Source organism: Naegleria lovaniensis (genome assembly GCF_003324165.1).
Source record: "Naegleria lovaniensis strain ATCC 30569 chromosome Unknown tig042, whole genome shotgun sequence".
NCBI lineage: Eukaryota > Heterolobosea > Eutetramitea > Acrasida > Naegleriidae > Naegleria > Naegleria lovaniensis.
The window spans coordinates 220,007-241,783 of NW_025407863.1; the positions used below are offsets into that span (position 1 = coordinate 220,007).

General features: G+C 36.7%; 10 protein-coding genes across 10 annotated transcripts; 6 read left to right on the plus strand and 4 right to left on the minus strand.

Moving 5' to 3' along the window:
• Positions 1-4: 4 nt before the first annotated feature.
• C9374_010320 (uncharacterized protein) lies at positions 5-2,146 on the plus strand (the record flags this gene model as incomplete). Its single annotated transcript, XM_044685852.1, has 2 exons — positions 5-333; positions 487-2,146. The coding sequence occupies 2 exons, from the start codon at positions 5-7 to the stop codon at positions 2,144-2,146; spliced, it is 1,989 nt and encodes a 662-aa protein (XP_044544120.1).
• Positions 2,147-2,252: 106 nt separating this feature from the next.
• Positions 2,253-2,825, minus strand: C9374_010321 (uncharacterized protein; the record flags this gene model as incomplete). The annotated part of the gene is made up of 1 exon (XM_044685853.1): positions 2,253-2,825. The coding sequence occupies one exon, from the start codon at positions 2,823-2,825 to the stop codon at positions 2,253-2,255; it is 573 nt and encodes a 190-aa protein (XP_044544121.1).
• Positions 2,826-3,022: 197 nt separating this feature from the next.
• Positions 3,023-4,108, plus strand: C9374_010322 (uncharacterized protein; the record flags this gene model as incomplete). The annotated part of the gene is made up of 1 exon (XM_044685854.1): positions 3,023-4,108. One exon carries the CDS (start codon positions 3,023-3,025, stop codon positions 4,106-4,108), a length of 1,086 nt encoding a protein of 361 aa, XP_044544122.1.
• Positions 4,109-4,216: 108 nt separating this feature from the next.
• C9374_010323 (uncharacterized protein) lies at positions 4,217-5,947 on the plus strand (the record flags this gene model as incomplete). Its single annotated transcript, XM_044685855.1, has 9 exons — positions 4,217-4,757; positions 4,809-4,813; positions 4,900-4,932; positions 5,056-5,074; positions 5,139-5,392; positions 5,459-5,464; positions 5,542-5,560; positions 5,668-5,762; positions 5,828-5,947. 9 exons carry the CDS (start codon positions 4,217-4,219, stop codon positions 5,945-5,947), a joined length of 1,092 nt encoding a protein of 363 aa, XP_044544123.1.
• A 1,153-nt stretch (positions 5,948-7,100) lies between these two features.
• C9374_010324 (uncharacterized protein) lies at positions 7,101-7,993 on the plus strand (the record flags this gene model as incomplete). The annotated part of the gene is made up of 2 exons (XM_044685856.1): positions 7,101-7,444; positions 7,525-7,993. 2 exons carry the CDS (start codon positions 7,101-7,103, stop codon positions 7,991-7,993), a joined length of 813 nt encoding a protein of 270 aa, XP_044544124.1.
• Positions 7,994-8,119: 126 nt separating this feature from the next.
• Positions 8,120-9,928, plus strand: C9374_010325 (uncharacterized protein; the record flags this gene model as incomplete). Its single annotated transcript, XM_044685857.1, has 1 exon — positions 8,120-9,928. One exon carries the CDS (start codon positions 8,120-8,122, stop codon positions 9,926-9,928), a length of 1,809 nt encoding a protein of 602 aa, XP_044544125.1.
• A 176-nt stretch (positions 9,929-10,104) lies between these two features.
• Positions 10,105-12,608, plus strand: C9374_010326 (uncharacterized protein; the record flags this gene model as incomplete). The annotated part of the gene is made up of 2 exons (XM_044685858.1): positions 10,105-12,020; positions 12,113-12,608. The coding sequence occupies 2 exons, from the start codon at positions 10,105-10,107 to the stop codon at positions 12,606-12,608; spliced, it is 2,412 nt and encodes an 803-aa protein (XP_044544126.1).
• Positions 12,609-14,347: 1,739 nt separating this feature from the next.
• On the minus strand, positions 14,348-15,562 carry C9374_010327 (uncharacterized protein; the record flags this gene model as incomplete). Its single annotated transcript, XM_044685859.1, has 1 exon — positions 14,348-15,562. The coding sequence occupies one exon, from the start codon at positions 15,560-15,562 to the stop codon at positions 14,348-14,350; it is 1,215 nt and encodes a 404-aa protein (XP_044544127.1).
• A 65-nt stretch (positions 15,563-15,627) lies between these two features.
• Positions 15,628-18,741, minus strand: C9374_010328 (uncharacterized protein; the record flags this gene model as incomplete). The annotated part of the gene is made up of 7 exons (XM_044685860.1): positions 15,628-15,683; positions 15,744-15,875; positions 15,927-16,388; positions 16,445-16,905; positions 16,968-16,972; positions 17,020-17,126; positions 17,178-18,741. 7 exons carry the CDS (start codon positions 18,739-18,741, stop codon positions 15,628-15,630), a joined length of 2,787 nt encoding a protein of 928 aa, XP_044544128.1.
• Positions 18,742-19,026: 285 nt separating this feature from the next.
• C9374_010329 (uncharacterized protein) lies at positions 19,027-21,705 on the minus strand (the record flags this gene model as incomplete). Its single annotated transcript, XM_044685861.1, has 1 exon — positions 19,027-21,705. One exon carries the CDS (start codon positions 21,703-21,705, stop codon positions 19,027-19,029), a length of 2,679 nt encoding a protein of 892 aa, XP_044544129.1.
• Positions 21,706-21,777: the final 72 nt, after the last annotated feature.

Here is a 21,777-nt window from a genome sequence, read left to right on the forward strand (position 1 = left end):
CACGATGACAAGGCCGAAATCCGTCTCAGTAGCGAATAGTATTTTCTCACTACTTGTTTTTCTATCGCTAGCATTGTATATACTCTTTTTTCACACTTCATTCGTTATTGCCACTCTTTCTCTTCATCAAGAACAACAATTAAAACCTCAAATTCCACTCATTCTCGTTCCCGGATATGCTGCCAGCATTATTTCAGCATCAGACAGAAATTCTGGTAAACTTGTAAAACATCTCTATGAATCGTATCCAAATTCCACACAAGATTTCATGTATTTATCATGTAAAATTATTAATTCAAATACAATGCAATCATTTGTTGCAGATGATGAACAGTAAGTGATTTTTGAGAAAATCAATGCATATATACAACATACTCGACAATATTTGAATAATATATCGACCATATATTATATTTGTAATATTGTATTTGTTTACTTGAAAATTTTAAAATCAAAATGAAAATCATTTGTAATGATAAAATTCAGATGGGATTTAACATCTCCAATGGATCGATCAGGTCTCTTTGCTATTGACAATTTAAATCCTGGATCTTTACAAGGAAATGGTCCAGATCGTTTCTATTTTCATGACATGATTAATTATTTAAAAAATTCATTAGGATATGAAGAAGGACAAACATTGTTTGCATTCCCATACGATTGGAGACAATCCATTACTAAAACAGCATTGGGACTTGCATCCTATGTGAAAACAATTGCTTCAAAAACCAAATCAAATAAGGTCAATATTATTTCACACAGCATGGGAGGTTATATTACAAAATCTTCTCTTGTTGAAGATGGTTCTCTTTCATCGTATGTGAATATTTATATTGCATTTGGTTCTCCTTGGCAAGGAACTGGAAAGGATTGGGTTGTTTCTTCATTATTTGGAAATAATTTAAATAATTTTAAATTGAATGAATTGGTCGTGAGGAGTGTCTCTTTAGGAAGTATTGCATTCTATGAGAGAATGGCATTGAGCTTGAAAGGAAATAATGGAGAGGGTAAAATTAGTGTGAACGGTGTCGATGTGAAAGATCAAACAATGATTGAAGCCATTGACACTTTTCTCAAAGACAATAAGGTTGAATATACAAGTGAAATGAATGGAAATGTACAATCAGAACTTGTTCCATTTCGAGCTGATATTCTGAGTTACAAGCTTGAAAATTCTGTCATTAGACAGATATATAATTTTCAAAAAGATATTTATGGATCGTTTCAACCAAGATATTTCTATAATATTTTTGGAGAAGGAAGAAGAACTGCACTCAGTGTTTCATTAACAGGAACTGGTATTCAATTAGAATCAGATGGATCCCTTACCATTTCAAACATTTCACAAATTAAATATTCGATGGGAGATTATACAAGTGGAGATGGAGTAGCAACGTTTACCTCTGCAATGCTTGATGGATTGGAAGCTACGCAAAGAATTTCTTCGTTTAATTCTCATAATGGATTGCTGAGAGACGGAGACTCGTTCCTCGCAATCAAGTATTACTTGGAACAACATTGTCATGTGATTGGAAAGTGGGATTTTACAATCTTCAATGTCAATGGTGCTGCAATGACAACAGAAACTATTCTCATCAAAGAAACCTATGATTGGTTTGCATACTCGGAAACATTTTCAATGAATGGACGATATTTTAGAGACGTGTGGAATGGAAACATGACTTTCCAACAAACGCTCTATGATTTTTCACTGAAATTAGACGCCTCTCAAGTGAGGACCTTGGGAAATTTGTGTGTTTTTTCAAAATTGAGTGGAACCATGACGAGCAGAACAAGCGGCACAACTTTTAACATTTCTGCTGTCGCAATTGAGCAATCCCTGCAATGCAGTCAGAATCAAGGTTGTGACGTGCCTAATGGAGTTGGAGTTCGAGAATGCATTAATGGTTACTTGTCTGATATTTGTCGTGTCACAGAGTGCAATCCTGGTTTTTTAATGTCAGTCGGCCAACCTGTCAGACCTTCTCACTGTATTGAAAACTCCGTTAGCTTTATTGCTCCAATTGTTATTGGCTCCTTGTTAGGCCTCTTTATTCTATGCGCTGGTACTATTCTTTGTATATGCTTTCTTCGAGTCAAGTTTTCAAAGAAACGAGCTGTTGATACTTCATACCAAGCATTCTAGCAAAATGGTGTGTAAGTGATGAAAGAACCATGATCGGTTGTCAATATTTTCCAAATAAATTATTCATCTTCCGAGTTTTCGGGTTGTTTTTTCAGCTTCTTTTTCTTCAACAATTTGTTTGACTTTTGTGGTATTGGAATAAAATTGACGTTCTCTTGTAACTTTTTGGATCCAGTCGCTTTTGAGTTTGTAAATCAGGAGTGTTCACATTCTCTCCATATTCTCTCTTTCTCTTCTTATTGCCCTTTTCGGAAGCGTCATTAAAATTAATCACTTCTCCATCCAATGTCGTAAATTTCTTTTCTTCAAATTGTTTATATTTTAATTGCTTGGCAAGCTTCTTCTCCTTCTTTTTACTCATCTTTTCAGGATCAATAAAAAAGTCATCCTCTTCATTGTTCTTTGAACTATCGGGATTGATAATTTCTTGCAAAAAATCATCTTTGGAATCAATTCCTCCGGATGATTTAAACACATCATCTTCCTCTTGAGCCAAATCCTTATTATATAAATGTTTATATCGGAGGTACATGGATGGTTTTTGTTGAGCTATCATTTCACGTTCCCGATACTTTTTGTAGCCATATTGATTTCTCTCTTGTCCAATCTTGGAGAGAACATTCACTTTGTGTTCAAGAATTTGTTTCTCAACGGAATGAATTGAAGGCTTTTTGGGCATTTTTTTTGGGGAGCTGGTGCTGATCTATCGAATTAAACAACACACTTTTAGAGGCTCAGCTCCTTCCTTAATAGATGTTCATGCTTGATCATTAAGGATATCGAGATTCCGAGCAGTGAAGGATCCAAAAGATGATGATTCTCATTTTCGTTCGTCGTTGAGAACTAATCCTTAAAAAAATTTCTTTAAAGCTTCGGATGGGAAGTGCATCCTCCTCATCGTTTCTTAGTGAATGCAGTTGTCGGGAGAGGGTTCCAAATATTGATGATCTACATTGGAGTGAGTATAGTAGATTGTGCGCTTTCTGCAGAAGAGAGATTGCACGAAGAAAGCTTCTCTCCAATTATTCGTGCTTTGAGAACTCAAAACGAAGAGCTTCCACTGGATCTTCTCCTCCCAAGACATTAACCTTGATTTCAAGATCGAACGAAGCAACCGCCGCATATTCTTCTATTACCTCACCCACCCTTAATGTATCAAATTCAGCACCCTCTTCCCATGTAATATCATCATCATCAACCGCTCCAATTTCTTCCATACAACATGAAGTAATTCATGAATTGAAAGATCAAATTCCCGATACTTTGTTTTCTTCCTCCACTTCGCATACCAACACCAACACACGTCAATACCTTACACCCACATATCAATCTCCCTTATTTAAAAAAACAAATCCGAAAAAACAGCTAAAATGTTCCTCATCATTGTTAACCGTTGAAATGAAAGCTGTCGACGAAAGAGATTCTTTGCATTCAAGCATGAACGCTGCAACACGTACGTCTTCATCAGCCATTGGTACAGATGCTCTGAGGATTGGAGCATCTCCTTATTTGAAAAAAGAAAATGCAACACCTCATTCACAACCATTGAGGAATCGAGCCACTCTTCAAGCCACCCAAACGGTTCCCGTTGTGAGAAAGAGAAACACAGTCTTGCAACGAGAAGAATTCTCCTTACCAACATCACTTCATGTAAAACAACCTCGTGACATGAGAAAGTTCTTGAGCCCGTTGCAAAGACTTCATTCCTCCCCTCCAAACAACATCAACTTTTTAGACTCACCAGAAAAGAGTCCAGGAACACCACCGAAAATAACCTTGAATTTGGGATCTGCATTTCCAAACCACGGACGTTCAGATTTACCTATCTATGTCATTCCTCCACAATCTCCACCAAGAGAATGTTGCTCGAGCCATCATTCCAAGAAAATTCAAGACCATTTAACTCAACTCAAACAGAAAGCACAAAAAAAGAAATTGAAAAGGACCCTTGTTTTCAATTAGTTTTAAAATTACATAAAATAGGGTTACCCTAATTTCAATACAGGAGTGTAATTTAACGATCAGCATGGATAATGACTGAATGCAAGGTCACAGATTTTTTATCTTTGAATGCTTGAGAATTTCATCGGGGCCTCACCTCCGAAGACGCGGAGCATCACTCAAAAATATGAAACTTGCAAACTCCTGTTGGTGTGCTTTTTGCTTTTGGTTGCAGCAGCTGCTCTCCTCCATGCTAAATTATTAGTTCAAGACGATGATTCTTCTCCTGCTTTGAATTTAGATATCATCAGACACATTCGTAGAAAACGTACTACTTGGGAATCCGGAATCAATAAGAGATTTGTCGGTAAAACTATTGGTGATGTCAAAAAGATGTTGGGTCTCAAAGGCTTGAAGCCAACCATCCGTTACTCGGAAGATGAAATGGCTCTCGTCAACCAATACTATGCTGCCAAGCAAGGACAAGCATCAGCACTCCCAGATAATTTTGATGCTCGTCAACAATGGCCAACCTGTATTCATCCAATTCGTAATCAACAACAATGTGGATCTTGTTGGGCTTTTTCTGCCTCTGAGGTATTGTCAGATCGATTCTGTATTGCTACATTGAATCAACCAAAAAAGGTGAATGTTGTCTTGTCACCACAAGGTACGTACACCACAACAATCATGTTTTAAAATGACAATCATGTTCCATTAGATTTGGTATGTTTGTGTGAATATTGTTGTGAAAATTTTTAATGTCATTGACACCCACGGTTGTGTGTTTATTGAATTTGAACTTTCATTAGGTTTCTTGCAATTGGTACAACAATGGATGTGACGTAAGTAGATTTGTGGAATTTAATTTCACAACTGACACATGCGACACTGTGATGTTTGATCAACTTTGATCACACCTTTGGCAATGGGAAAAAATAACATTTATATTCTCACAAATCTCACAGGGAGGAATTTTGTGGCTTGGTATGTTTTCAAATCATTTCAATTTGTGTCACCAACAATTTCTTCTTGATCAAACATGAAATAGCTTGGATGTACCTCGAACATACTGGTATTGTTCCTGATTCATGCATGCCTTACGTCAGTGGAAATGGAGTTGCTCCAAGTTGTCCAAAGTATTGCAATGGTACCAACATTGATATTAACACTCAAAAGTACAAGGCCAAGACATGGTATGAAGTTGGATCTATTGGTGGTTTCTTTATTAAGGAAGAGAAGATTATGAATGAACTTGTTACCAACGGACCAGTTCAGACAGGATTTTCTGTTTATCAAGATTTTGTAAGTACTTCAGTGTTTTTGGTTCTGTATTAACGTGGGGTTTTGTGCGAACAATAATTCATTTAGATGTCCGTAAGTAGTGGAGTTTTTTGATGTGATTGACTTGTAACCATGATGGATTTTGTGATTTTATGGTGACGGTTGTTTAGTACAAGAGTGGAGTCTATAGTAAGTGTTGTTTGGACAATATCCTTGTGAACGTGATCATTCATATATTTAACCATGAATTGCATTTGATTTTTATTGATGTGAAAATACGTGAACTCACATAATAGCTCATGAAACTGGTTCCTTCTTGGGTGGTCATGCCGTCAAGATTGTTGGTTATGGTATTGAAAATGGAGTCAAGTATTGGTTGGTTGCAAACTCTGTAAGTGTAATTTTGTTGAAGATGATTATCGAGCATTGAACGGTTTATTGAATCATAATTTCTAGTGGTCTGCTGATTGGGGTTTGGACGGCTTTTTCAAGATTAAGCGTGGAGTCAATGAATGTGGAATTGAAGCTGACTGTTTTGCCGGATTCCCAAATCTCGATAGCGTTCCAAACATGTAATGTGACACTTCTTTGATGACATTAAATTGACAATCTTAAGGTCGAACCAGAAAAGGAAATTTTTTGTAAAATTTTGTTTTTAAATTTAAAATTTTTCGCTGGGATCTGACGGTAAGTTAAGCTACTTTCAGAGGCTTAATGGTCAGCGTTAGGCTGTTCTGATCACCCAAACTTCCACATCACATTAAGGTGTCTCTGTTTTATCAGTTCCAGGATTACGAAAGATTACGAGCAACCTTTCAAGATATTCTAGCCATCATGTTTGTCATGACTAATTTTGAATCAACAGAGACGAAGTAAAATTCGCAACTTACAATGGTGGCAAGTCACAAATAAACATCATCAAACGACCTGAATACAACAAGTGCGTCATAGAGACAGTCATCTATGATTCTCCACATTACGAAGTCTTGACGTGAAGTAGTTGATGGAAAACAAAAAAAACCGTTGCGTTTATTCCAATCATCTGAAGTACAGAGGCGTTCAAAGTAGCTGTTTCTGTGGCCAACAACAATTCTACTGTGCTGAAAACTATGCTAAAGGCAAATGTTAAACATTGGTGTGGTGATCACGATGAGTGTTATGGTGATGGCGAACAGTGTAAGAATTCTAAAGCCAATTGGATCAGTTCTTCGCAAAAAGTGTTTGATGAACTGGCTGAACATTCTTCACGTTATATGAAATCAGCGAATACCCAGGCAAATGAGTCTTTCAACAACTCTATCTGCAAAATGGCTTCAAAACGCTATGATTTTCCCAGTCGTATGACGGAAGTAGCCACAGAGTCTGATGATATTCAACATGTCAGACTATTCAAAGTAAAGAATGAGTAGAGTAGAGCAGGCTATGACAAGAAGAGAAAGAAGGATTGAAGAATATTCTACAAAGGAAGAAATATGTAGAGAATCCACATAAGTTGTTCATCCCGAATACAAGCACAAAAGGAATTTGAAAGCCAAATCAATGAAGACAACCTACCCAAGAAAAGGTAATGGGAATGTACAGGCCAATGTCAAAGAAGTTGTCCATGCAAAAAAGCAAAGCAAACTGCACGGCCATCGCCGAAGGCAGATGTAAAGTGACCATAGGCATATTAAGAAGATAAGATCTGAAGAAGTGAGTGGACAGCATCAAATTTTCAATTTAAAAAAAAATGGAAAAAGTTGTAGAAATTAAGGGTTCCACCATTACTGCACCGACCTTTGATGCACAGTCCAATTTATGTTTCTGCTCAATGAATGGAGAGGTGTTTTTGTTGCCTCATCATGAACGAGCTCAAACACCTATTGTATTAACGAAAGGAATTGGTCCGAACGGGATTTGTTTTAATAATGAAGGAGTGTTGTATGTAGCGGATGGAGCAGATCAGTGCATTAAACAACTGGATCCTGAGAATAATCAGTTAGGAGTAGTGAAAAGAGAATATAGAGGAAAGCCGTTTACTGGCCCGAATAATATTGTATGTGATTCAAAAGGACGCATGTTCTTCACGGATAGGTAGGTCAGACAAGTCGGAATACTGTGGTTGATAGAGAATTTAATTTCATCATGTATTGTATTTGGAACTTTTAATACAGCGGACCTCTCGGAGAGACATCACTGGAGAATCCAAAAGGTTCTGTATTTTGCATATCGCCTGATTTTAAGCAGATCCAAGCATTGGCCTACGAATGTCTCGCATTCCCAAGCAGCATTGTACTATCCCCTCAAAATGAAGACATTATTTACGTAGCAGAAACGATGCGAAATCGAATTTTGAGATTCGTTCATGTGAATGGGGTGTATCATTCAAGTGTGTTTCATCAACTCAGTGGCAGCTTTGGTCCAATGGGTCTTGCATGTGATGATGAGGGCAATATTTATGTGTCCATGTACGAATTCAAGCAACTGACGAAGGAGGGACGAATTTTGGTTCTCACTGAAAGTGGATCGCTCAGAAAAGAAATCATTGTAGACAATATTTGTGAAATGACAGGTCTGTATTACAAACGAGGAAGTCTGTACATTTCAGAAGGATCTTGTATTTACAAATACGATTTTGAATGAAGAGAGAGATGATATCTGGCTTAGAATTCATCCTCTCGTACGTGAAAAACAGTTCGATTGTGCTTTTTGAAATTTTACTTCCAAAAACACTCGAACAAAACTAGCCGTTAAAAATAAATGAAAAAAATGAAAAAACGTAAACAAGACCAAATAATCGAAATCGTGGATGATGATGACACAGCCTCTTCTCCTTCAGGCAAGTCTTGCTGCTCCTTCATACTCTCCTTGAAGGAAAATAAATTTGCAAGCCTCTCACTCGACACTTCCAAAGCGCACATTGTCAAACAAAAAAGTATTACCAATTATTTCAAACAATCATCATCATCATCTCCTCACGAAAAGAAATCCAAACAAACCAAACATGAAAAACATTCCTCTCAGATCATTCAAGCACCTTCCGAAAAATGGTTCTCTGATAAAATGCCCATATTGAAAGTGGAAGATATTCAAGTCACAAATAATCATTCTTCATCAAGTGTTACTCCTCCTCCATTGTTTCAAAAAGTCAACACACAACTTTCTTCTGAAATGAATATTAAGAATAAGAAGGTGACATTCCAATTGAATTGTGCCATTTCATGTTTTCAGGACTCGATGATTTGTGCACATGTTTCAGTTCCAATCAAAAACAAAAAGTCTCACCTTGTTGTTATTGCATCCACGACTGGAACAAAAAGACAAATTCCTCAATTTTCTCTTTCCTTCTTAAAATCAGCGTTGCAAAAAACAGTTCGATTAGGAAAGGCAGAATCTAGTGTAAGAATTGCTGCTGTCATGATTTACAAATTTTCCTTTTTGGAATTTCTCAGAAGAATTCATATCATTATTGTTGAAGATGCTATTTTACATCCAATGACTTCTCTTGTTGCTTGGATGATGACGTTTTACAGTGGAAAGAATTTTTCAAATGAGGAATCAATTGTCATCCCAAAACTGTTTGTGGATGCATGTTTACAAATGGTTTATGATATTTCCAATGTGAAATTTAGAGAAAATCTCAATCAAATTGAGGAATTTATCAATGAAGATGAAGTGAATTCTCTATTTCAAAACAGTAATCTTCCCATGACCTCAATAGAATCCACTCTTCTTAGATCTTTATTTATTAGATCCTGTTTTGGAGGAATGACAGGAGATATCACACTCTTAAACTCTCAAGCATATTTATGGCAATTAAGATTTTCCAAAAGAGTCGAACTTGCATCCTCCATGAATGCACAAACATTGAAGTTTGAACAATTGAAAATTCCACCCATCTTTCAATCACTCCTTTCTCAACAAGCATTTGATTCGAGCTCAGAATGGTTCAAATATTTGTGTGCACTCTATTACCATCCTGATTGTAATCACAAATTGTGCGAAAAAACTCAACGAGATAGCTTTATTCAAACTTTCTGCAACAAACCTTACCATAGTGAGCTATTCTTTGGAGATTTACTTGTCAGTTCTGTTGATTATCATTGTTTTCCATCCCTTATTGAAAAGTGTTGTGTCAAGTATCAACAATTGAAGGACAGTAGTTCTACTTTCACTCCTACCTTTAGTACAGCCACTCATCATGCTTCACACATTCAACTACAGAAACAAGCCTATCAACTCTCCAACGACGAATTATCCAATGGTATCAAACATGTGATTTGGCATAAGAGTTCCAAATTGAATATTCGAAATATTATTTCCACGACTCACAGTGAGGCGAAGAATGATGATTTGAAAAGTGTTCACACGAATAATATGAAGAGTGTCTCTTCCTCAAAGGATGAATCTTCCTTGAACATGAGCTCTTCCACATCAATGACAAGTACAGATTTTAATCAATGGCTAGAAATGGAATGGAATCATTGCCTTACTCCAGAAGAAAATGAAATTTATCAAGTATTGGCTCCTCATTTAACTCCTCTTCATGTGAAAACTTTTCAAGCTCAATGCCTTTGATCAAGATTCAACGTATCATGATCTCTTTAAATTATTGTTCCAAAACTATTACACCATCCAATCAATTTCTTGTTAATATGATCCAGTTAACCACTGTGAATAATAAAAAAAATATTGAAGTTTAGTTTAATTTTTCCATAAAAACGTTGAACGAATTCGGAATCATCATCATCAACATGGGAATTTCTCAATTTTATAAAACTCTTGCATCTCTTTTCGGAGAATCCTATGTTACCGTCAAGGAGAGGTTGAGGAATAATAGAAAATCAAAATCTATTCCGTCATGGGATACTTATGATAACATTTATTTTGATTTCAATACATTGCTCTATAAAGCAACACATGGCTCAAAGAAAATAATGAAATTAAAAAAGAAGCATGAATTGTTGAGTAAATCCTCGACGAGCATTGAATTCGAGGATGAAGAAGGAAATGTTGAAGAAATTCAAATTGAGGACGAAGAACTCATTTCAACGGATCAACAATCGGAAATACCAATTGAGACTAAAATGGTGTTTAATACTGTAGTTTTGGATCAAGTGATGCGATATTTAAATCATTTTCATATGCGAGAATCAATTTTTATAGCAATTGACGGACCTGCACCTAGAAGCAAATTACTTACTCAAAAATCCAGACGATATCTAAGTTCACCAACAACAAATGCAGGAAATACTTTTGTTTCGTTTTTGAATATTTCAGAGTATGATGAAACTGTTCAACTCACACCCGTGCAAAAGATTTATCTAGATTTGATTCAGAAAAATGTTATCCACGAGAGAAAAGAAAAAAAGGCAATAAGCTCCACCTGGTTTGTCCCTGGAACTATATTTATGGAAGACACATATCTATTGTTGGGTCATTTAGGAGCTATACTGCTAGGATCAGGAAAATTTGAGTCAAAACATTCGAAAGGTCTCACGTTCTATTTGTCACCTGCTGAAAGAGAAGGTGAGGGTGAATTCAAAATTATAGAACACATTTACGCTACAAACACAAAAGAAAGACATCCTAAAAGAGATTTGATCATATCAGGAGATTCAGATTTTGTACTGTTTGCTCTTAATTTACCACCTCACAGGCATGTGACACTCGTGAAAGACATGCCAAGTACCTATCATTTATACGATATTACCAAGCTAAAGAACATTATTGCTACACAATGTAACACAACCTCTGACCAAGAACTTTCAAGGGTAATTAAGGATATTACATTCTTATCCATGCTTAGTGGTAACGATTATATTTCAAGGCTTAAACGCTACGAACCGAAGCAATACTTGGATGAATACATTTACATTCAACAGAATCACAAAGAAAGAGAACGGCAATTTCTAATTGATTTTGACGTGGAAAATCCACATCATATGAAAATTAATATTCCCTTTCTTTTGAAACTTCATTATGGTGTCAAAAAGGCAGAAGACCCAAGCAAAAAACAGAAAACACCTGACGTCATTGCACTTGATGTGTCTGAAAATAGCATCCATAACATTCCCGTCAAGCATGTGTTATCCTTTTTACTGACACTTTTGAACATGGGACAAGCAGTTGAGGAATATGAAATCATTGAACCTGCAATCCACAAATTAACACTCAGAGTGGGAGAGTCTGTTTTAGTGAAGAGTGAGGGATCAAGTAAGACCGAGGCATTTAAGAATGCATGCAAGAAAATTTTCTTCTCACACGAGTATGGAGACTTGTATGAGCAAGTGAAAGCGAGAATCCACCATTTTGATACCAAAGAAAAATTTAATCAATTTCTTTCCTTCTTCTTTGAAGAGCAAGTAGAAAAGCATCTCTCTGCGATGAAAAAAGTGAAATTAAGAGTATACGAAGATGAATCTACATCTCATATTGTGATTGATTATCTCGCCATGTGCACATGGTTTATGAGTTATATTCATGGAAAGTGTCTTGGATTTAATCAATATTACAAATCTCAAAACATTCCTTACATGAATGATGTGATAGATTTAGCAACAAAGGAATTGGAAAAAGGAAACACAAGTCTCACTATAACAGTACCAAAAACTGATGATTTTATTTTGTCGCCTTTGGAGTGCTGTGTGTCTTCGTGTGTGTCTTACAAGTAAGTGTGTCATTGTTTCATATATTTTAGAATTTTTTTAATTTTTTCTGATATAAAATGTGTGTAATGTGAAAAATTATATTATATTATAGAAACAAACATATTGTACCTATCCAGGAAGTAAGAGAAGTTCTAGAAAACTCTCCTGTGCGATATTTGTTTGACATTAAGGAAGATTTTTTCCATGTTCTTGGAGATTGGACAAAGGAGGACACTCTGAGTAAGATTAGAGAAGCAATTAATGAAAAATTGCAACAAGTTCCCAACAAGCATGACTATTCTCACCTTCTTGAGGCGCAACCAACGATCAAAATGACTCTAGATCTCAACAATGCTCATCATCATTTGGTATCGATGCCTGCCTCAACCATTTTGCCATCCTACAGCCAATACAACATGAATGACCACATTGTGCCTTGTTTGAAGCATATCAAAGTACAAGCAGAAGCCTCAAAGCCACACCAATCTTATGTTGACAGCTATGCATTCCAGGAACTGCTATTGAAGCGAACCAATAGAAGCAAATTGCTAGAGAAAGGACAGCAAATTAGAAAATTTCACACTTTGCTTAGACGATTCATCAAATAAACAACCATTGCCAGCAGGAGAAAAACAACACTGAGTCAAATAGAGAAGAGAGAGAAAAATCTAGTCTTTGTGAAGACATGAAACAATCCAAGTCTTTATGCATAAATGGACTTGTAGACACAAACAAGTACATTGAACAGACCAAGTTCGTGGAACAAGAGTTAATGTCAAGAATTGAAAGAGGGGAATTTTGCATTTTGATAGCACCAAGCCAATCAGGAAAGACTTCTCTTGTTGTTAATTCATTAATTCCCAGGCTCAAATTGGAAACCAAATACACAGAAAACAATCTACTGTATTTGTTTGCTAAACAAGGGCCATTTAAAGACAAGAAGGTGATAATGATTATGGATGAAATAGATTCAATTGAAAGACTACAAGCACCTGATAGGGAGACTTTTTTGGGTATCTTATCGTCCATGAAGCAATCAAAAAACGTTTTTTCCCTTCATTCCTGTGTGGCTATTACAAATTGGGTTGGTGAATACTTTGGACAGACCATTTCACGAGTCAATTAGATTCTTTATCAAGTTGCCTTTGAAAACGCCTTTTCTAGTTTACTGAAGGACTTTCCTGTTAAGATTGTGCAACAAAAACAAACGATAACCAATCAAAACAGCAATGTGATACAGTAATTGCTAATGGTAATGAGCATTTGATACTGGTCGAACATTGTGCAAACGTTTGTGTTAATTCAAAAAGAAATGATAGAAATACTTTGAGTCACCACATCCAACAGCTAAGCATAATGCTCTCGGTATTGAGGGATTTGTGAATGCAAAGATCAATAAGAAAATAATAATGGTGTTGCATTGGACAACTGTTCCCTATGGAAATGACCAACACCCTTACGAATTTCCTGAAAGTTCTGATCATGTGAAGATTATTTATGTATACCATGATTCATTATTTTCAACTTTCAGTATAGTAACAAGAGAAAATGGTCAAGACATCGTGGTTACAACATCTATTCCTATTGATTTATCTTTTAGGAAAGGTATTACAAATGTCTCGTCATCTGAGTAAAAGATTATAACTGTGATGAGATATGGTAAGAAAGTGGGAGGGAGTAGGATGATAATTCGCTTTAACATGTCCAAAGAAGAGATCTTAAATCTCGCCAAAGTCAAACTTAAATGTAACACAATTGTTTCCTGCGCACTGTGGAAAAACTCATACAAGCAGAAGAGGCGGAAGAATTTGATGCTGAAACAACATACTTTGCTCTAACTGAAGAAGAAGAACAAACTGTTGAATAATTTACCTAGCAGAAAAAGCGCAGAACATCCAAATATTCTGGCTGCTGCTTCAACCCTTTCACAAAAACATCCATTACTACCAGATCCATTCCCGATAATCAAGACAGTGCTCAATTCACTGACACCTTTAACAAGCAAATTGCTAATTAAAAGTAAAAGCAAACTAAGACGAAATTGCTGAAGCTCAAGATGAGTTTGAATTTTAACTTCTAGCTTGTAATATCTCAATTATTAATATTAAGGACGGCATGTACTACCGTTTATTTACTGTAAACCCAAGACAACAATAAATCGGTTGACATGTCTTCTCCTGTTCGTTTTCTGCTCGGGCAATTACAAAAATTCATTTTCAGTCAGTTGTGTGAAACGTCAAGTGTTTTAGCATGTTTTTAGATAATCCAATTAGGATCCTTAATTAATTAATTTGTTGGCCTATTTACTGATGCATACGCTTTGATGGATGTGAAATAGATCATCATTCTACCTCTTTCTTCGTTGTTGTGTGTTTGGTGCATTGCCAGGCATATAGAAAGGAGGTGGAGGAAATACAGGAGGATGTGGATGATAATGATGAGGTGGGGGTGGGTACAGGTGTTGCTGTGGAGGAGGGAACCTCATCGGAGGGTTATGATGTGGTGGTGGTGGATTACTCGGATAGGGAGGTCGATGTTGCATTGGAGGAGTCATCATAGCAGAAGAAGGAGGTAAACTAGGTGGTGTAGGATAGTAGGGTGTTGATGAAGGTTGTTCCGACAGATTTGGAGTAAGATTTGTGTTGGGATTCGTCATGTGACCCGAACCACTAGCTCCTGATGATGACATGACAGAACCTGAAGGCATGGCAGGAAAAGGAGGAAGTGAATTTGTGCTGGGCATTAACAAGTGATGATCTCCATGAGACATGATGGAATGTTGATGATAATTTGAAGAAGAATGGAGAGCAGAAGTGGATGGCTGTGTGGCTGCAGTGGTGCTGTTGGTTGTGTTTGCGGCAACGGGGTGAGGTTTAACATTGGAAGGAGCAAGAGTGGCTGCTACTTCGGTCGATGATGTGCCAGCAACAACACCAGAGGAAGGCTTTTGCTCGTGGGTTGTTGTTGTTGTTGATGAGGACAATGAAAGTGGAGAGGCCATCGTGGACGATGATGTTGTTGTTGGATTTGATACGGCCGATGATGATGGAGGCATGATGGTTGAAGAAGATTTAACGGCTTCCGATGGCAATAGTTTGGAAAGAAGACCAATCATCTTTAGAGAGGATTGAATGGTTTGAGAGAGTTGTTGATGTTCCTTTTCCTTCTCAAGTTCATGTATGGCCTGATTCTCCAGCAAGTAATTCTTTCGTTTCAATAATTTCCGTTCTTGTTCGACCTGCTCTTGTAGCGTTTGTAATTCTTCGGGTGAAACCTCCCATTGAGAAGTAAAATGATTCATATACTCGGCAAATTTTGTATTTTCGTACAAATCACTAACGTTCTTTCCTGTTGTGCTTCCACTATCGGTTTCATCATCATCCACACGAGAAATTTTCTTCTTTTGTGTTCTTCGTTTTGAAATTTTAGAGCTTTGATTCTCTCCGTACTTGTTATTCGTAAGATAATTACAAATGAGAAGCATTTGATTGTTCTCAATCTTGATCCTTCGCTTCCATACTGTTTCGATTTGCGTGGGATTTCCTCTTACACGTTTGTGCATTTTTTTTGTAATTTTTTTATTATTAGCTGTCATTTAAATTTTGTAAATCTTTGAAAACGATGATTTTAAATGTTGATCTTTTGGCGAATTGGAATCACATGATTGGATACCATTAGACCAACTGTTGTTTGATATTACAACGACCATTTGATTAGTTGTCACACAATCATGAAAAACTTACCAAATATTGCCACACCAATCAAAAACACATCAAGGAAAAATGTCAAGCTCGACTGAGTATTACTTGTCAAGATGAAAGAGGCCATTCCACGATAGCTCAGTGATCCAGGTGAAAGCATTAAAACAGAAACACCTTTTGAGTTGTTGTTTCACATAATGCTTAAAACTCTACTGTTATACTTACCTGCCACAACAACGGGAGGTGTATGAGAAATAACCGTGTATAAATTTGCAAGTAATCCAACTACAGTTGCTGCAATGGCAGTAGAAATTTCAATATGGAGGAAAGACAAGAAATAGTTGATCAAGTGTGCCGTCAGAGAAGTGATAGCAATGGTAATCATTGTAGGAAGGTGTTGAGGTACTTTACGACTAATCATTGTCACCGTTGTCAATAATAATACCACCAATATTCTTGCCCAAATTGCAAGTGGTTGTCTTGTGATGTCATTTGATTCACTCTCTGATAATTTTGGTATTTGATGTACAATACCGGCTGTGAAAATTAATCCAAATCCTAGTTTTAGAATTATACTGAAAGCATTCGTCAAACGAGTAATTCCTGAAAGAGAGGCTCCAATCGAAATCTCTTGTAGAGAAGTCGTTATGATTGAACCCGGAAGAAATTGATAAGACGTGCATAGGCCTGTAATGAGACGAGATACAATTAGCATTTCTAATATTATTTCTGCTTCAACATACCACAAAGTGCAACCGAAATATAATAGTAATCAAATAATATCCACTTCATGAGAATTCCAATTAACCCTCCAAGTACTGAGGCCACTGCAGGGAGAATAGATGCGAAAAACGGCATGGATGAGCAAAAATAATTAAGGACTCCAATGATTAAACCCACGATCAAACATGTGAAAACTTCAGCAACATTTCCTTTCCACAAAATAACAAACAATCCTGGTGTTATAAAGTGGAAAAATAATGCAATCATGGGATGTGCATAAATATTAGGTTGCCGAATAATTTCATTGACCGCTTTTTGAGCGTCATCAATCGTGTAGTGTCCATGTGAAATATTACTTGCAACCTTATCTAATTTTGTTAATTTGTCCATATTTACAGCTTGACTCTCAATTTTGACAAAGTAGGTAAACATGTTGTCATTTGATGCGTTAGGTCTGTGACCGAATGCAATCCAAATTCCGCTATAAATATCAACGTTGAAAAAAATTTTAGTTTTGGATTGTTGTATAACAATAAAACAAACCTTGGCTAAATAATAAACAAATTAATATCACGCAATTTTGAGTGAAACATACCGTGCAAGAAAAATATGCATCAATTCCATAATACGTGGAGATGAGAGTTAGACGAAATTCTGTCTGGTTGGTACTCAACCCGTAAATAGATAGAGCGTAAGCCAAATCTGATACCATATGCATGAGTATCGCAAATATAACGATGTATTTCCACCTACCAATAAGCAATGAATGAACCTTCTTCCTATCCTCATCTGAAAGATCCTTATACAATATCTTTGATTGTACCTTTTCAATTTTTCCAGTAAAGAACCATTTAAATGAGGCAATTACCTTCTCTTGCCAAGTTTGTGTTCTTTCAACTTCAATTGGTGCAGTGTCATCTTCCATATCACTTGTAGTAGAATCATTTTCAAATTTAAAATCGTTATCTCCTGCTTCCATGTCACCATCCTCAATGTATTTTGAATTTTCTTTTCTCCACTTCTGCTCCTTTTTCTTAAATCTCATAGTATTTCTTGAACGCTTTAGAAACCATGACCTTAGAGTTCTCTTCTGTGATGGAAGTAAAATGGGGGCGGCTGTATCTCCTGATCCTTTGAGAAACTTGAACGGTTTTGTTTGATGCTCAAGACTACTCGAAGAAAACACATGTGGAATTCTTTCCTTAAGTGACATTCCAGTCTTTTTTTCAATGTTCGTAGCCGCATCATGTGCACTTTTTAACAAATGTCCAATTACAGAAGTTCCACCGGCAGTCAACTCATTCTCAATATATTTTTTCATGGACTCGTCGGATAAAATTTCAGGTTGATAGGTTGGATCCATAGCTAATGAACTGATTGATTCCATCGATTCAGAAGGCCTTAAAAAAGTGGGTGTAGTGTCATTTCCACGAAAAGATTGATCGTCATGCTCAAGAGGAGGAGCTGTATCTACTAAGGCCTCTTCTTCAGTGCTATACGCGTCATCGTCAACAGTAATTTCAGTTCCAAAAGGTTTCAATTCATCATCACCGATTTTCATTGGAGAGGCAGTTTCTGCATTTTTGTTTTGAGCTCTATTAATTTTAATAGAACCTTTTTTTGTGAAACTTTGTGAATGTTTATCCTCGTGACTACTGCCAATAGCTGTTGTATTAGAAATAGGCTCCAAAATTATTTGATTGGTTCGATGTTGAGCATTGGGTGGGTTGACTGTAGTAACATTCAACACAGGTCTCCTCCTAAATGAATCGCTTGGTGTTCCAGGAACTCCAAAATGAAATCCCGATTGCTCAAAGTCATTACCTCTAACAAATGGTGAATTAGTGGGCGTGGATGCTGTCATGGTATGCTTGGTTGAAAACTTGTCATCTCCCAGCTTAGCTGATGCAGTACCTGCTGTGTGCACACTACTGCTCTCCTGGTGCTGTTGTGTGGCTGTAGGCACGTTTGTATCGACATGTTCAAGCAGTGGGTGATGATGTTGACCCGTCATTTTCGGAACATTGATCCTCTTGACTTGCTCACTGAAACTATTTTCATTTTCATCCGTAGGGGTGTCATAGGGATTCTTTATTACAACAGAGGGGAAAGAAGGTGATGGTGATGATGGAATAGGTCTAGAAAGTGATGAAGTGTCCGAATGATGATGGTCTTCCGAGGCTAAATTTCCATTCGGATGGCTTGCTTCGGAATTTGTATTCTGCAATGAAATTTGATATTGTGATGAAGATGTTGATGATGATGGTGGTTGGGAAGAAGAGCCTTGTTGAACATGGTTCGACGATGAATGTTGCATTTTTTCAAAAACTTGGTTTACAAAATAGATAACGACTCTTTCTTGAATCCTTTGTATCAAATTTAGAAATTCAATATTTAATAAATAATATGGGTATTTATTTGATTCATCTGAACGGTTTCATGGAAATTCTATTCGTTTTCAAATCACATACAAGTTGAAAGTGAAAGACTTTGTCAATTTATTGTGTTTTAACAACAACAACATTCATGTGTGTGTTGTCATTCCATGCAGCACGTGCACCAATCTCCATATCGTGTGTTTGTGTGTGTGAATTTGATGAGTTTACATGACCATACAGTCCTTATTATTGTTGGATTTTGCATTCTTTGTTCCTCCCTTCTTCTTTCCATCATGATCTCCATTTTCAGAATCTGAATCGTTTCCATCCTCTGACTCTTCCGTGTTATTATTTGGATTATTCTGCCCTTTTTGATGTTCCACATTGAAAATATAATCATCGGCTATTTTTGCACCTTTTCTCTTTTCATTGTAATTCCATAATATTTCTCCATCTTCGAGTTTGTAGGCAACACAAATGGCAACACCCTTATCTGGCTTAATCATTGGAGAAAAGAAGGATCTTACAAGACATAATTGAGGATTGGTAATGACAAGTTTGTCGTCACCCTTCTTGCATGTGAAACGTTTACAAAATGAAATGTCAAATCCCTTTTCAGCTTCTGATAAATCTCCTCCACTTCCGTGATAACATTCATGTACTTTTTGCCATCTAATAGATCCATCTTTCATGTTCACAGCAATGAGTTGAATGTCTAAACGTTGTTGAATGGTGAGGAATCTACGTTGATCAATGACTTGTCTAGAAAATACAAGAACTCTTGATTCTTCATTCGAGTTGGGACAAAGAGGAGCTGAAATGGAATGTTGAATGTGTGAAAATTCAAACATGAATTGAGCATCCTTCTTCCATGACAGTGTTTGACTCCATTTCAATTGGAATGTTCCTTCCAAAATACTTGAACTGCTTTCAACAAATTCATAATAGGAAATTAATTTCTCTTCTTTCTGAATGGTGACAATACCGTCCAATCTGGAAATTCCTGGTCTAGTTTCACTAGTTTGTTTTTCAACAATGAAAATCTTGTCAGGCGAAATTTCAGATGGAAGTAAATCTTTCAAGTGTAAAATTCTACCAATATCTGGTTGAATAATGGCAATATCTGGCTTTTCTCCAACAAGGAAATGCCAATTGGTAATGTCTCTAAATGGTAATTGTTTCAATTGTTTCGACTTGGGGTCACCACAAATCTTTTTCAAGTTAATAATATGAGTTCTCTTTCCTTCTCTGTTCACAATTCTCATTTCTCCTTCGTATTCATTCAAGATACAAAAAACAGGAGATTTCTTTGGACGGAACAACATTTGTCGATCTCTGGATTGTCCCGATGCTGAAACAGTCACTGTTAAAGTATTACCATCAAAGATGTAAAGTTTTGGTTTTTCAATGAAACCAAAGGAAGGAGTTCTTCGTGTCGTTTCAGAACTGCTCGAAGAAGTATAACTTTTCTGAGTTCCAGAAGTTGTTTGAGTAATTTCACTACTCGTGACAGGAGCAATAATCAAATGTTGAGCATCACGAGAATTTGTTAAAGTATTTGTGATTGTGAATGGAACGAGAGCATTGGAAGGATGTGAATCATGAGCACTTGGAGAAAGTCCAGTAAATGCAATGGTCCTTGAGGATCGAGCTTCTCCAACTTGTTTGGTCTGTTCCTCAGTCCAAATGCTTGTCAATTTGGTAAAATCAATACTCTTATCACGAACAATATTTTCACCAATCAATACACACATTCCATCAAAGTGTTCATCCTTTCTATTTCCTGCAATTTCAGTAAATGAAGAGACACAACACACTCGTTCTCTCTTTTCATTAATCATGTGAAATTTTGTAATGGGATCATTCAATATCAAGTTCACTTTCATTCCATTCTTCTTATTGAAACACACAACTTGTTGAGGTAATTGAACAATTATTGAATTTTCAGTTTGTGTGAACGCGTTCACAAACATGTAATTCACACGACGTGAAGTTGGTAACTTTTCATCGACCAATTCACTCCACCTCACGACATGACCCAATAAATCAAAACAACCCAAAATATTTCCATAAAGGACAAAGACAAAATGACCATCGTACAAATACAAGCAACTGTAATTTGTGAATTGATATCCCAAATCTGGAGAATCATTGAAAGCAGTCAACGGGAACATGTGTGTCACTTCTTCACCGCAAAGACCTTTTGGAGCAGCAGTAGTGTTACTGTTTGGATTGTTTGCAGTAGCAGTTCCACTCGTTGGTTGTGTATTGGTGGTACCACTACCTCCCGATGCGTTTTGTTGTTGAGCAAAATTTGATAAATTTGTTGAATTCTGACCTCCATTGGTACTACTCAGAGAATTTGAAGAGCCCTGTGATGGTTTCAATGCCGGAGAGGAAGGAGACTGTGGAAGTTGAGAAGTAGACGAGCTCGAACCACTTGACACGACATTTTGAAAGAGTGCATTGTTTTTATCATTGGATGGCAATGAGGATGGATCATTCTTCTTGTGTGCTACAGGTTCCGTATTTTGATATTGGATGGGAACATGTGTGTAGAGTAAAGTCAATCGTTTGGGATCTTTTTGTGTTAAATTAAAATGTTTTCGATACAAGGTGTCAAACACGACACGTATGGTTTTGATATCGTTAAAGTCAAAGATACGACTTCCAGTAGAGGCATCAAATACAATATTGTTGAAGAGGCAGCAACGATTGGGAGTGTGAAGGAGTTGATAGAGAAAACGAAGTGATTGAAGGCACCATTGAGAATTTACACGAAGGAGAATGGTGTTGATGTCTTCGAAAGTGAAGAAGGGAAAGATGTTGGGAAGGACCGAAACAATGTTATCGGTCATCATGTTGTTATTACTCACAGACTGCGTGGTGGGCTGGTCTGTCATTTTTTTTTGATGGATGACAGCTGTGATTGTTTGTAAATTAGGAAAACCATACCAATGCTAAAGAGATGTTGG